We start from the raw sequence: 15,852 nt of genomic DNA, 5'->3' as shown, positions 1-15,852 counted from the left end.
TTTTGAGATAAATGTTGGTAGCTACAATACAATTATGTATTTAATACAGTTGTCAAATTTGATCTTCTAGTATAAACTATATGAATTATATCTGAAAGTTAAATGATTGTATTAAATACATAACTGTATTGTAGACAAATTCCTATTTTATTTAAGGATATTTGTAGGAATTTTCGCTCTCTTAACGCATATATTGTCCTCCAATTTAATCTTGCATCCATTTTATTAATGCCATCTACTTCTACATTAAATTTAGGGATATATTAGGAATTTCATCCCATATTATTACTACGATAAGCTCTGAAGCCCCTATTTATTTTGGGTAATATTTTTAGAAGAAAATGAGAAAGAAAAAAAATTGTGGTTTGTTAGTTGAAGTTCAACCACAATTCGATGTCTTGCCAGCTTCAAAATCGTATTGCAGAATATATGAAAGTTGCTAAGAGCAAGCCCAGCGTTGGCTGGTGCTCGGGGGACAGTGGAGAGAACAAGGGCCCGAAGGCCGGTGGGAGGGCTCCAGCGTGGGCTAGCCCGACCGAAGGTGGAGGCCCGAGCTCCGTGCCCGTGGCGAATTGCCAGCCCGAGAGCCTGAGGGCCATGTGACGTCAGCGTTGACGTCAGCCTGGCGTCAGGCAATATTAAATTTTTTTTGTGTCAGGCGCGTGCACCCCACTCGCGCGTGGGGGCGCGTCGCTGACACAAAATCAGAAAAAAAAAAAATTTGTCAGTTACCGTTGGGAAGCCACGTGGCTTCCCACGGTCCGTTAGATCTCAACGGTTACTTAATTTGGACCGTTCGATCTGAGATCAACGGTGGATATTAAAATGCTTTATAAATAAAAAAATAAAAGAAAAAATAGTTTTAAAATTAAGAAAAGTTACCGTTGTGACACGTGGCACAATCTGGAGTGTTGGAATTCAAATTTTTTTATATCCAACGATAGAGATTAATTAATTAAATAAAAATTTTTAAAAAATTGTAAAAAATTCAAAAAAATTCAAAAAAAAAAAAATCTGAAAAAAAATTGTAAAAAAAATTGTTTTTACTTTTCTATAAATACCTTCTCATTATAATCTACCTTACACAACAATTTCATATTTTCTCAACTACTTTCAATCACATTCCTTTCTTTGTCTCAAAGTTTGAATCCATTTTTTTTCAACAAAATGACCACTGGTGCAGGTACGAATTGATCGCTTATTGAAGATGTTGCGTTGTGTACTAGCTGGGTTGAAGTTACTCATAGTTCGCTTACGGGTAATGAGATGCAGTTGCGAGAAATGTGGAGTCTTATTCATACCAATTTTCTTGAGAAAATTGGTGGGAAAAGAACCAAAGAATCGATGTCCAGTCATTGGAAATTACTTAGCCAATCGTTTAGCACGTGGAGAGACGCCTTGGCACAAGCTAGTAGTAATATTCGAAGTAGGGAAAAGTACTCGGATCAGGTAACAATATATTATTTATTTGTTACCTACATAATTTATTATTTATTGTTTGTAATATTTATTTGTTACCTACATAATTTATTATTTATTGTTTGTATTATTTATTTGTTACTTATTTTCATTATAATTATTTATTTGTATTATTTATTTGTTACTTATTTTCATTGTGTAGGAACTTCAAACACAAGCTTGGTACGCTGCCAAAACCAAAAGCAAAAATAAATCATTCAACCGGTGGAAATGTTGGAATATTGTCAAAGATTGTCCTAAATTTAGAGTTGTGCCAGTCGGTCCAGAAGTGCACATGAACAGCACCCCTCTACACTTTACACTCGATCATGTCTCGCATGTTGATGAAGATGATGCAGAAGGAGTGCCCGAAATGCCCCTCCCTGAACAAGCGTCGGGTTCGACCCGTTATCCAATTAGGCCTCAAGGTAAGAAGGTTTCAAAGAGAAAAGGGAGTGCTTCCAAGAACGATTATGCAAAGTTCATGGAAGAACTTACTCGCCAAGGTGAATTGACTTTGGCGAGGGAATTGGCGAAATATGAGGGTGATAAGGCTAGAGATGACGCAAAAAAGCTGCAGCTATTGAGAGAGAATTTCAGGCTAATGAGAGAGAAAGAGAGCTACTTAGGCAAGAAAGGGAACATGTTAGAGAAGAAAGACGGGCTCAACAAGATCGTGAGATTATGAACACGCCTTTAGAAGGGAAGTCTCCAAATTCCAAATTTTTTTGGAAGTCAGAGAAAGCGGACGTGGTGCGAAGGAGGCGTGCAAGAGAAGCGATAGCAAGCCAAGGTGGTCCTAGCACCACAAGAGAAGATCATCCTAGCACCACAAATTGGTTAAGTGATGATGAATAGAGTACTTTTTGTAATCGGAGCCCATAATTTTCCAATCACTTTGGGTTGTAATTTATTATTTATTGTTTGTATTATTTATGTTGTTTCCAATTTATTGAATATTTATTCAAATTAATTTGGTAAGTTATTTATACTAAGACAATATTTATACTAAGAGAATATTTATTGAAATGACAAAAACACACCAAATAAAATTACATAAGCATACGGAATAATTAAAAACTCACCAAAAAAATTACATAAACATACCAAATAATAAAACACACCAAATAAAATAACATAAACATACCAACTTAAAAAATACACACAAAATGAACTTAATTATCTTCAGCTTGTTTCAATGCCCACCGGTGCTCTATCAAGTCAAGTTGTCGGGCATTGTGCATGTCTGGCATTTGAAATGCAGTATATCGTTGAATGAGCCTTTCATTGTAACGTCCATCCCTTTGTAATGGCTCATGTTGCACGGGCTCATCGGTGGCGTCATGAGCACAATATATACGTATTCTTGAATTGTTCATCGTGTCTGGCTCATATTCATCAACGGCTTCATAATCGTACTCATCTTCCACAATCATGTTGTGAAGAATGATGCACATCATCATGATGGATCGAAGCGACTCTACATCAAACAATCTGGCAGCACCCCTGACGATCGCCCAGTGAGCTTGGAGGATACCGAAACAACGCTCGACATCCTTCCTGCACCCCTCTTGACAGCTTGCAAAGTGTTTTTCCTTTGCACTCCCCGGACGTGGCACTGTTTTGACAAATGTTAACCATCGCGGGTAAATGCCGTCAGCTAGGCAGTATGGCCCGTCGTACATACGTCCGTTGACCTCATACGTCACTTTTGGTGCCTTTCCTTGCAGGACATCGTTGAACACTGGGGATTGGGCAAGGACGTTGTTGTCATTTTGAGCTCCCAGGACCCCGAAAAAGGCGTGCCAAATCCATGTATCAAAAGATGCCACCGCCTCCATAATGATACTTTTTGCTCATTTTCTGTCCCCGTAAGCGCCTTGCCATGCACTTGGACAGTTTTTCCACGTCCAGTGCATACAATCAATGCTTCCAATCATCCCAGGAAAGCCACGCATCTCCGCCTTCTTCAACAGCCGTTCCAAGTCCATGTTTGTAGGTTTGCGGAGGTACTCAGCGGTGTAGATAGATTCGATTGCTCCGCAAAACCTCATCAGGGACTCAAGAATGGTTGATTTCCCCATCCTCGTTATCTCATCCACTTGGTCTGCAGATGCTCCATATGCAAGCATCCGCAAGGCAGCAGTAATTTTTTGCTCAGGCAGTAAACCCATAGCACCAAAAGCATCTTTCTTTTGCACGAAATAAAAATCATGGTTGCAAACAGCAATCATGATTTTGTTGAACAAATGTCGTTCCATTCTAAAACGACGTCTAAAGTACGTATCAGGGAATGCACTATTAGGAACAAAATAATCATCCAAGAGTTCCATACCTCGTCGTTGCCTGCTTCTATCAAGGTTTCCAGAATGGCTGGACCTGCAGATCTGAGCCATACCTTGGACAACTCGACGGGAATGTGAGGCTCTGCCCATTCTTACTTCGTCATCTCTTCTTTGACGCTCCTCATCCTCTTCCCTCTCATTTCTTGCCCCTTGGTGATTGAACATTGCTTCTGATTCGTTAAACAATTCTTCCTCTTCCTGATTGAATTCCCACATCATCCTTGAGGAAGAAGAAGAAGACATTGTAAGAAAGAAACATAAACTATGAATAATGATACAGATTTTTGTGAATAAGGAAGCAGAAACTATGAATAATGATAGAGATCTTGAGAAAATTGGTGTGAGATTTGTGAGGATGGATGGTGGATTATATAGAGGATTCAGAAAGGATTAGGTTGTACATAATGCCACGTGGCATGCCGTCATTCGTTACAAATCTGATGGAAATCTATCGTCAAAGATTGTGAATAGATTATGACACGTGGCATGCCGTCATTCGTTAAAAATCTGATGGAAATCTATCCTCAAAGATTGTGAACAGATTATGACACGTGGCGCACCGTGATTGGTTAATAATCTTATCAGAAATCCATCACCAATAATTGTATTTTCAGATAATGACACGTTGACACACCCCGATCGAGATCAGGGCATGCTGGCCGTCACGTGGAAGTGACGTAACCATGTGTACAGTGCAGAAGCTAATAAAATAGTAATGTAAATAGTACGAATAAATAAAAACTGGTTTTACATCAAGTAATAATAAGTGCAACGTAAGTGCGACGCCTAGTTCAGAGCATAAAGCCTAAAGCAATCCAAATGAAAATGACGCAACCAAAGTACACCCGAAGGTGGCCCTACGCTGGTGATCGTCTGTCAGAAATGCCGGGAAGGTCCTCTGGGAAACCACCAAACCTGCTAGTCAACTAGAACCTGGAGGGGCACAAAACAAAAGCGTGAGTGGGTAAAAACAAAGCTTTTGAAAACCATATAATAAATACGTTCTAACCCCTCGCCGTAAAACCTGTATACTTCCCAGAAAATAGACATATATATACATATACAAATCATGCTCAAAAATATGCCATGCCAGAACCTCAGAATGGAATGCAAGTGCTCAGGTATAAATCATATCAATAACATATAATCTGGCAGCCGGAGTCACCTAACGTGACCTGTATGGCTGCATCTAGAGCTCAAATCTCAATCTCATTAACTAGACCTGCACACGAGTCGGAACCACCTAAAGTGGTCTGTACGACAGGCCTGGGTGTAATACATATAAACGCTCTAGTGCTACAATCACGTGAAGGCTGGGCGAGAAATCGCGGGTCACCTACGAGTCGGAACCACCTAAAGTGGTCTGTACGACAGGACTGTGCACCTAACTTGGATCCAAGCTAAGCGTGTGGTGCGGGAGGTGAACATCACGTGAAGGACTGTGCCCTACTCTGGGCGGGAGCACTAACACCGGGGGTGCAGGTTATGAGCTCTCTATGTATCTTAAACTACTACTGAATGTAAACATGAATTGCACTTACCTGGCACTTACCTGTGCGTCCACAGCACCAATACATACATATGTATAGAAATGCAACTAATCATGCATAACGACCGGCAATATAAAAATGGCATATAACTAATACACATTTAAATCAATTTCTGGGAAAATGTAAGTATATACGTATATAAGGAAAACCAAAAGCCCACTCACTAGTATGTGGAAGGGTCGTAACCCCCCTGCCTCGAGTGACCACGCTCGTCCTCGGGATAGGTATCACCTATATGCGAAACAACTACAAAAACGTTAATTTTAAAGCACATAACCAACCTTTAGCAATAACTTCTCATACAATGCTCAAATGGGGTGTATGAATACACCAACGTGATCTACTCAACCTCAGGAACATCCCCATATTTTTAAAATATTTTTTCACCGTCGCACGCGCCCCCACGCGCCGGCTACACGCAGGCACGTGCCTGGCATGCTGACGGCGTCAACTGACGCCGTAAGGGAATATTCCGTCAGATTTAACAGATTCTGTCAACGGCATCAGGAATATTTCGTCAGACTTGACGGAATATTCCGTCGTCTTCTCCGGCGAGCCTCCGGCGCCGTCGCCGGCGTCGGAAAATCGGGAATTTTTCAAACTTTGATATCTTCTTCGTTTTTCATCCAAATTTCACAAAATTGGTATCAAAATGAAGCTTAGAACTAGAGGAACACAATCATACTACTTTCAAGGGCTAAAATCCACAAAATCTCACCTGAAAAATCAACCCAACTCCGGCCAACTTCGAAACTAGTGATCCCGACGTCCAAAACCTTCAAACGAACCACCCCGAGCCTCCTAGGGACCTCACCAAGCTACCTACAAGCTTGAAATTCCCTAAAACGTGAGAAATCATGTGTGCATGAACAGTACCAAAATCGGGCATCGTGGGTTCGACGTGAAAACGAAGGTATTCTCACCTGAAAAAGGTATGGTTGGACTCCCACAAGCCTCACGAGCAAGAATATGTGCTTGGTTTCTTCGATATGTGGAAGTTGAATGGGTTTGTGGGTGTGTCCGTACGTTCCAAAGGAAATTGGAAGGAATGGGGCTCGGGACAATCACAGGGAAAGGGAGAAAATAGTGAGGGTGAGTGTGTGGTGCCAAACTAGCCACACCAAGCCAAAAAGAACAACTACGCAATGAAAAAAATCACGCTAGGGCAAAATCGTCTTTTCACGTTACGTTTTTAGAATTTCCCGGGACGGGCTGTCACACACGTGGCATAACGAGTACGATTAAAAAATTTATCGGAAATCCATCTCCAATAATTGTCTTTTCGAATTTTATGACAAGTGGCGTAACGACAACGATTAAAAATCTTATCCGAAATTACAAATAAAATTATTTTGTATTATTTAATAATACTTCGGATAATGACACGTGGTGCAACGAGAACGATTAAAAATCTTATCCGATATTACAATTAAAATTATTTTGTATTATTTTATAAATAAAAAAAATACTAATATTATATTGCCTATTGCCAGGCCTATTGAAGTGTAACGGTGGAGATACAAATTCTATTGCCAGGGCTATTTACTGTTCATTAAGGGCAGTTACTGTTCATTAGGTGGATTGAATAGTGCATTGCCTGGGGGGAGGGCTCCAACGCTGGAGTTGCTCTAAAGTCTAACTATTTTTTATGGTCCATTTTCAATTTTGTTGTTAATTTTAGTTATTATTTTGTTATCTTTCATTTTATTTCTCTAACTATTTTTTATGGTCCATTTTCATTTTTTTTTTAAATTTTAGTTATTATTTTGTTCTCTTTCATTTTGTTTCCAACTCTTTCAATTGTTTTAATTCTAAATTAGCGAAAATAAATGAAGTTAGTGAAATACTTGACTAAATTAAAGGATCAAAGCGACTAATATAAGAGTTTATGAACCATAGAATTAAACCAAAAAACAATCAAACACATCTCACTACAATTACACCCTTCCAAGGTCAAAGCCTCTTATTTTTTTGTTTACCAAAATGATTTTCGCTTCTGTTCTACTTAAAAATAAATTATTTTATTACTCTTCTATAGCCTTACGTTCTGTTGGGAATGTAGTGCTATAGTGTTGTATTTTAACACTATAATATTGCATTACTAATAAAGCGTGGTACTGTTATGTGCCCATTTTTAAGGTGTGACAACAATTACACCCTTCTCAGTTCAAAGGCTCTTTTCATTTCAAAACTCTTTCATTTCATTTCATCACAAGCTCTTTCATTTCTTCCAATTAAACTCAAAGCACTCTTCAATTTATTATTGTTTTGTTGTTTTTACAAGTATTCTCTATTTTAATATAAGTTTCTCAATTGTTATTATTATTTAAATACAACGCACTCAAGCAATCTCTTTCTCTCTTCACCATTTACATATTGTGATGGAATTCTCTCCACAAGTGTGGTCCTTAAACGGTAAAGAAAAACCATAATCTTCTGGCTACAAGTTAATTACTGCTGCAATCTCTGTCTCTAAACGTTAACTCAATACCACAATCTTTTGGCTAAAAGTCCATAAGTTGAGCTACTTCTAACTCAATACCACAATCGTTTGTCTAGAATTAAATACCGTAATCTCTGTCACTCAACTTCGGTCTACTAGACAACGATAACTAATAATAATACGCTCGCAATTACCAAATTCGTGTTCAAGTAAATTCCCGGCTTGCAGGGCCATGGCTTCCTTGATAAGCACCCTCTTCTTCTAAAATCTTGAACCCTCCGAGTTACTAGTGACTCTCACGCAGACTATGGGGGACCGAGAACGAGACAGAGACCGGGACAGAGAAAGACGCCGAGACCGCGACCGCGTCCGCATCAAGAGCTCGCATACACCCGAGCGCACCAGACCACGCCACACCCGCTCCCGCACGCGCTCCATCTCCCGTTCTCGGACTCCAGACGACAGGTCCCACCGGCGGCGCCAGCACCACGACCGCAGCCCCTCGACGGAGCCACGCAAGCGGCAGCGCCGCGAGTCGACCGTGGAGGACGAGAGGGAGAGGCAGAAGGCTGCGGTTTTGGACTTGGTTGAGGGCATCACGAAGGAGCAGAAAACTCAGCAGAAGCCGAGCAGCGATGGTGATGGTGGTGAGGGTATGGACGAGGATGAGATTGAGATGATGAAGAAATTGGGGATTCCGACTGGGTTCGACTCGACAAAAGGGAAGCCCGTGCTGGGCGCCGATATAAGTGGCGTTAGGGCCGTCACGAAGCGGCAGCCAAGACAGTATATGAACCGCCGCGGTGGATTTAATCGGCCGTTGCCTGCCGAGCGCAATCGCTAGATTACTGGTTAGGCTTTATAATCCCCTTATTTGCTGTTTCAGTTAGGGTGGAATGTTCTACTTATGCTCAAGTTTACATTATAAGTTGGATGTTGTTGAGTATAATGTCGGTTTATGATTTCTTTTATTCGTGTTAGAATTCGATTTTACTTCAAATTCGAGCTTACTAATTTCTTGTTTTCTGTTGCAATTGACCTAAACTCGTCAATGTTATCTATGTTTTTGTGTGTTCATCCCTTTGTCTGCTAGAATCTGTATATTATTGTGGGGATCAGTTCCTGATTTTCTGGGTTCTAGCCTTCTAGGGTAGGGTTATTCATGTTTTTAGTATTGGGGGGACGTCTCGTTTTACTTGAGAAATGCATAGGGTTTATTTGTGGTCTATAGAACATCACTGCACTCGGTTTTGTGTCAAGCCTTGTTAGATCCAAGTACTCCAAGTATTTTTTTTAGGGTCTCTTTCCAAGTTTTCTTAAATCTTCCTCTACCCCTTTGCCCCTAATCATCTGTCTCGTTATCACATCTTCTAACTAGAGCGTCTGTATGTCCAAACCACCTTAACCGATTTTCTCTTATCTTATCCTCAGTTTCGGCTATCCTAAGATACAACAAAAATCCTTAATACTAACTAGGCTCAAAAAGGCTTATGGGTTGTTAATCAAGAAAACTTGCTCGAAAGGGCTTATGTATGAATGTATAAAAAGTAGGGATAGGAACTAGGCTTTAACATTTGAAGATGGGTTATGGTTTTGATTTCCTCAATGCAGCATTATTTTGCATTGCTAAAAAATCCTTAATATTGACAGGTGTATTCGAGAGGATTGATTTTGGTCTATCTGTTAGTTTGTTTGGAAATTCTTTTATGGAACTCATTTTCAAGTTTCCCAGTTTTGTTTCTCTTATGTTCTCCCATTGTAGCGGAAAATTTCAGGTACTTCAATTCTCCATCCACAAGTAATCTTGAACACATTTAGAAGCTTTAGACACCATCTTTGCTCACCATCAATCAGGGATGAGGGGAACCTGCAATAAAACACTCTGACGCTCAAGTTAGTGTTTGTTCAAAATAATAGTAAATATAGAATGATCTCATACCTCTCTCTTTCCCCCCGTTCTTGTGTGATTATGCCTTTTTATAGGCATAAAATGCTTAGACTCCAAGTTCCACTCTCCTTGTATTTCTCCATGTTACACATTCGATGAAGTGTTCAATCATGCTCCTTCATTCTAACACCACTCCCCCAAATTTAGGATTAATGGGAAGTGACTCATTGCTTGAACCTTAATTTTTGCACCCATAAATGCCCTTTTTTTGCTCTGCAAACTCATATCATCTTAGTTTGTAAAAATTCATGTGATGTCATTGGTATGATACCAACAAACATTTGGATGATCTTCAAATATGAGTTTAGCCTTCACTACAATCATAGTTTAGCCTTTGGCTATGATCAGACTATAATTGAAACTTCGACCATAATTCAAACTAGGGTCTACGCCCTCAGTCTTGGGCTTTGGCCATAATTCAGTCTAGGGACTTGAACCCTTTTGATGTTTGACTTTTGTAACCTATATTTATGTTCTATCTCAAACCCTTTGACCCCATTTGATATTGGGTTTCGATTTAAATTCGGTCTTAATCCATTTGATCTTGGGTTCTCGATCTTAATTCGGTCTTAACCCATTCGATCTTTGGTTTCGATTTAAATTCGGTCTTACTCTCGATGTTAATTCAGTCTTAACCTATTCGATCTTGATTTTTGGATCTTAATTCGGTCTTAACCCATTCGATCTTGGGTTTTTGATCTTAATTCGGTCTTATCCCATTCGATATTGGGTTTCGATTTAAATTCAATCTTAACCCATTTGATCTTGGGTTCTCAATCTTAATTCAGTCTTAACCCATTCGATCTTGGGTTTTCAATCTTAATTCAGTTTTATCCCATTCAATCTTGGGTTTCGATCTTAATTCAGTCGTAACTCATTCGATCTTGGGTTTTCGATCTTAATTCGGTGTCATCCCATTTGATTTTGTGTTTTCATTCTTGATTTGGTCTTAACCCATTCCATCCTAGATTTTCGATCTTAATTCATAAACCTTGGCTTAATTTTATGTTTTCACTTTTTTGGTCTCAAATTCACAAACATCAGTTCATAATAAATCATGCAATTCATAAGCAAGCATTATAAAGATGGACCGTAGCATATATGCGGGTTGGTACGGTACCCATAGTTGTCGTGCCTTAAACATTCGCATCCTGAATTCTGCCAGCAACAACGTTCAAGCGCATGGGAAATCATCAAAGCAATGTAGCCTTGTTTCAGTCATGATATTGGGGATTAGAGGTGGCATGCCGATCATCATCATCTTCACAATATATAATAGCATTACTTGTACTCGTACTCTAACATCAGTTTTCATACCTCTGCATTGTGCATTATCTTCCTTCTTTTAGTCATTTTTGTCAATGACCAAACCATTTCTCAAATATAAATCACGAGCAAACATTACCTCGATCAATCCAACATCCTAAGGATATCGTGGCTTGTCCCACCATGCAAACTTTCCTTGTAGAAAGCTTGTCATGTGTCCCCACATGCTGCTCAGCGTTCTCTTTCTGCAATGGTGTTTCTTCCTCTGTTTGTTTCCTTATAGCAGGATAAAGGGACGATTCGGGATGGTCCTAGGCTGCAACTTCACCCAATGTAGTTTGACCATTGTATATCTATCCCATTTGAATGCAAAGTCTCATCGCCAATTATGGTTCGATGATAGGGTCTCCAAACCCAACTATCCGTGTGCGTACTCCACACGATTCACCTATCGTGAAACTCACTTCCGAATAAAAGCACCTGAAAAGATTTAGATCTTATAACATCCAAGTATGGAAATATAGTCGAGTCAACGTCAGCCAGATATTCAATCCTTTGATGAGTTCCAAAGAATCTGATTCAAGAGTGACTGACATGTAATTTATTTCCTGACCAACTCAAGAAATAGAAAGAGTTTAGAAGTTCTTTCTAAAACGTAACATGGACTATACACACATTCTAGTATGAACTCAGATAAGATTATTCTTCATGCAGAATTTAAACCCGGTGAAAGATTTTTCTTTGTAAAATTGTAAAGCGATGGAGTATGGATATGCAAATTTCTTTAACATTTTATGACGAAAATATGTAATGATAGAATTCGTATTTTAATGGAAAATTGTAAAATAGCTAGAGGAAAGAAATTCTTCTCTATGTTTGGTGTGTAAATTTGTGCCCCCATTGTTGCTTGGACAACATTCATGTCTTCTCAAAGCGACTTTTTGTACGTTCCCACAGTCTTGGGCCTTCGGCCCTAATTCGTTCTAGGTCTTCAATTGACAGTCTTATGATCTTCAATCATGAATTTATGTAGTAATAGCGTGCTCCAAGCTATGAGTGCTTGCCGAATAATTTCTTTTCAATATGCAACCAAACGATGTGTAATATAAGCATTTCCACTTTCTCTCCATATTCTCATAAATTGAAACACGATTCATTATCTTTGATCGTAGTAATCAGCAGCATGCATTTCAAGTGAGCGATGAGCATGATTCATATTATCCCCGGCTTTGGTAACACAATCTGCTAGGAGGTACTTCCGTGCCCCCACTCCACAATGGATCTCCCATATGTATTTGGTTAGTTTTCCTGTTTCGCTTTGTAGGAATTTATTGTCACTTCTTTCAATCGTCTTTCTCTAGATAGGATTGAATGCAGTGTTCTTTCCTTTGTTCCCCTCACTTTTGGGCTTTTTTCCTCTTTTTTTTTTTTTTTTTTTTTGTCTTCAACTGGCTTCAAAGCAAGCCCCTGATATTCACGTGGCGCTAACCTTCGACAATCTTCTGATAAATTTAGATAGGAGTCCCTCAAAATACACCCAAAGATTTGGGAGAACTGCCCAATTTCAGAAGCTTTGGTTCCTCCATAAGCTTTAACACGTACATGCTTGGTTATTTGAGTGACAAGACAGATACGATCAAGTGAACCTTCATCTATTCCACCCATATGGTTGTAAATAAGCATGATAGATAGGAGAACCACTAAGGAAAATATATGTGTGCCATACGTTTCCGTCCGATCAAAAATGTCATTATCCAATGGTAATAGATTGTATTCTGTCTCATCCAGTGCAGTTCTCTTAAATGGTGCATTCCAACACCATAGCCCTTTTGTACATGGATGATGTGTAAATGCTACTTGAAATCCGCCACTCATTCTGAAGTTCTGAAAAGCTGGTTAAGAATAAAGCTTATGCCCTGGCAGGCATGGCCCCAACTGACGATACCAATGGGTTATGAGCTGTGGCATGGAGACAACCTCTTGATCCCTTCGGAACTTCCCATTCTTGTCGAGTAGACGAGCTGTATCGGCTTCGGGGGACCCGATTGCGAAGGCGAGGAAAAGAATGACGGCAACGGCGATGCCGGTTAAGAGTCGTCTTCGCCTCTGAAAATTTTCGTATGTTTTACCCTCTGAAGTATTCCCATGTTTTATTGTTGCTCTTGGGTACGACGTCGTGTAGTGATTGTGCTTTCCTTCATCCAGCTAACTGAGAACAAGGGATAGAGGCAATTGAGGGTTTTAATTTGGGCACATAGAAGAATAGAAAAACTTATCTAGGTTTTTGGCCCGTGCCCCCATTGTGGTGTGGGTGAAACCATGACTTCTCAAATACGGCTTTTTGTACGAATTCCCACAGATGGCATCAACTGTTGGAGCGAAAAATTTTAGATACTTCAATTCTCCACCAACAAGCAATCTTGAACACATTGAGAAGCTTTAGACACCATCTTTGCTCACTATCAATGAGGGAGGAGGGGGACCTACAATAAAACACTCTGGCACTCAAGTTAGTGTTTGTTTAGGATACTTGTAAAATGTAGAACGATCTTGTTTGGGCAAGATTTCCCTTGCACAGCTCCTCAGGGGTATGGCACTTAGTTGGTTGTCGGGCGAGCTCTTGCCGCTTGGTGTGCTGCAAGATAAGTTAATTGTTAGTTAGTTTGAAAGGTGCCTTTGTAGGGCCTTTGGTGTAGGCCTTGATGCTCGCAATCAAAACTAACAAGGATTTAGGTGTGCTAATGTTATCCCAGTATAACAGATGTTGAATAGGTGTGGTTTAAGTTGATTACTTGCACCCCAAGTTACTTAAACTTCTTGTTATCAAAGGATTGTCACAGATGGGTTAAGTCTGCATTAAGTTCTTTTTCTTGCATTGTGAACAAGGACTTTTAATTCATAATCTTGTATGTCCACAATGAAGGGAGTTCAGGGCCCTTTTAACCATTTCCTCAAGCACAATTTGTTCTTAATGAAAACAGGTTTATTAAGTTAACTAGATTCAAATGTAAATGGGACTCTTAAGTAGAGAACAGTGGAAACATCTTGAATACATGTTGGAAAGTAAGTTAAACGATAGATCTACTAAATAAAAGTATGAACAAAGAAACTCGGGCAAGATTTCACCTTGTCAGGTAAGGTTGAACTTCTTGTAACCACTTCTCTTTGAGTTTACAGAGGTTGTATGTTGAAAGGGATGGAAGGTAAACATGTTTTACACTACAGAATTGATACTACAACACTAAAGGAAGGTAGCAGAGCTTTTACACTAGACAAAAGATAGCTTTTCTAAGGGAACTATAGCTAAAAGGAATGAATCTAGATAAGTTTCAGCTTTTTGAGTACGAACTAGCTTGAGAGCAGAGTTTGTATGTCTTTTGATTGGTTGTTTGAGTGTTCTTGTCTCTGGTGTCTCTTTCTCCTTTTATAGGCTATTTGGCCCGATTGTCTTAACTTTGTTTTTGGCCAATGGCTCTCGTAGGGCAGTGAGTCATCACTTAATTACTTGTCATGGCCTCGAAAAGGTGTTTTTGGCTGGTGGTGAGTTGGTTTCTATCAGCCATCACTTCAATTATAGGCACATGGCCTATACCTTGGCTGAAATGGCTTCAATTTGCTTCAAGCCTTTCGACTGAGCTTTGGGTATTTCTCCATTTACTTTTGCATCCTTGGGCCTCCTTATCATAAAGCCCAATGTTAAATACTAACTTAAATAGTGCCCCCTTTAATCATTGTTAAGTCTATTAATCGAGACATTAATGATTAAACACTAGCCGCATGCTTTAACTCGAGACTTGCACCATTTAAACAGCCATTTTAGAATAAACCTTTGCACTAAACCTCGATCTTCAACGTTAACTAACTACCCGTTATATAACCTCTATTTAAATTTCTCGGCCAACATTTCCAGCAATCTTTATTCTCTGAGTTTCTAGAATTTCTAGAATCCTTTTGCTTTTGCAGTTCTTTCTTGCTTTCTGCCTTTGATTTTCTTCACTTTGTTCCCAAAAACTAAACATGGCACCAAAAACTCGTCCTGCATGTGAGTCTACTGAGGAAATCGTCAACCTGCACCATCAATTCAACAGCCTTTATGGCCCTCAGGCAGGCCTTAATTCGTCAAATTTCTTCGAAGAATAGGGAGTACACTCCCTAGGGTCGGCCTGGACTGCTCGAGTCCTGATTGCAATGGAGAGCAACATACCTGTTGCTAATTGGTTTACCCTTATCCCTTATTCGGCTGAGGCTGGCATCTCAGCCTCCAAGTGGTTCAATTTTAGAAGAGGTTTTCCACTGATAAGGGATGAAGCTTGGTTGCAATAGGTGGACGAGCTCGAGCCCATCTGGAAACAGAAATGGATGGCTAATGGGATCTACAATGGGACCAATAGATTTGATTTCAGAATGGATCCCATGTCTCCTACAGTCCTCGACATGGCTCAGGTCTTCGGGCTAAGGCCCTCAGGCAAGTGTGTGGACATCACCCACGATTGGTATTCACCCTCTTGCCCAATTACTGAAAGCTCAGACGCATCTGAGTCTATTACTCGACTGGAATACAACTCCTTAACTTTCAAAAGTTATGGAAAGTCCTTTGCAAGCTTTATCCTATTTGCAAAGAAGACTTTCTGCTCACCCTCCTCCACTGCAGATAGGGCTCATAAGCACATGTATTTCCTCTTGTACTGATTGAACAAACATGTGTTCCCAAACAAGTCCAAATGAGTAAAATTGGAGTGGATTCCCTTGGTGGAGGCACTGCACTTATTTGATGATGTCGCCACAATGCCCTTCTTCCTCGCACACCTCTATCATCTCCTCTATGATATAACCATAGGCAAG

General features: G+C 39.8%; 1 protein-coding gene across 2 annotated transcripts; it reads left to right on the top strand.

The window, feature by feature from the left end:
• Window positions 1-8,031: 8,031 nt before the first annotated feature.
• Window positions 8,032-12,410, top strand: LOC103968011 (U4/U6.U5 small nuclear ribonucleoprotein 27 kDa protein). Of its 2 annotated transcripts, none has more exons than XM_009381341.3 (2): window positions 8,032-8,647; window positions 12,183-12,410. In XM_009381341.3, exon 1 carries the CDS (start codon window positions 8,104-8,106, stop codon window positions 8,638-8,640), a length of 537 nt encoding a protein of 178 aa, XP_009379616.3. In that variant the 5' UTR covers window positions 8,032-8,103; the 3' UTR covers window positions 8,641-8,647; window positions 12,183-12,410. The 2 variants fall into 2 exon arrangements, with proteins under 2 accessions (XP_009379616.3, XP_048433023.1); XM_048577066.1 differs by lacking the exon at window positions 12,183-12,410 and adding an exon at window positions 9,572-9,586.
• Window positions 12,411-15,852: the final 3,442 nt, after the last annotated feature.

The sequence above is a fragment of a genome, unplaced genomic scaffold, assembly GCF_019419815.1.
Source record: "Pyrus x bretschneideri cultivar Hongxiangsu unplaced genomic scaffold, Pyrus_bretschneideri_v1 Contig97, whole genome shotgun sequence".
Taxonomy (NCBI): domain Eukaryota; kingdom Viridiplantae; phylum Streptophyta; class Magnoliopsida; order Rosales; family Rosaceae; genus Pyrus; species Pyrus x bretschneideri.
Note: the sequence above shows the minus strand (reverse complement) of the source record. Positions and strands in the feature narration are given on the sequence as shown.

Excerpts from the sequence above, each read along its gene's own strand:
- LOC103968011 (XM_009381341.3), top strand. The coding sequence starts at position 8,104 with ATGGGGGACCGAGAACGAGACAGAGACCGGGACAGAGAAAGACGCCGA.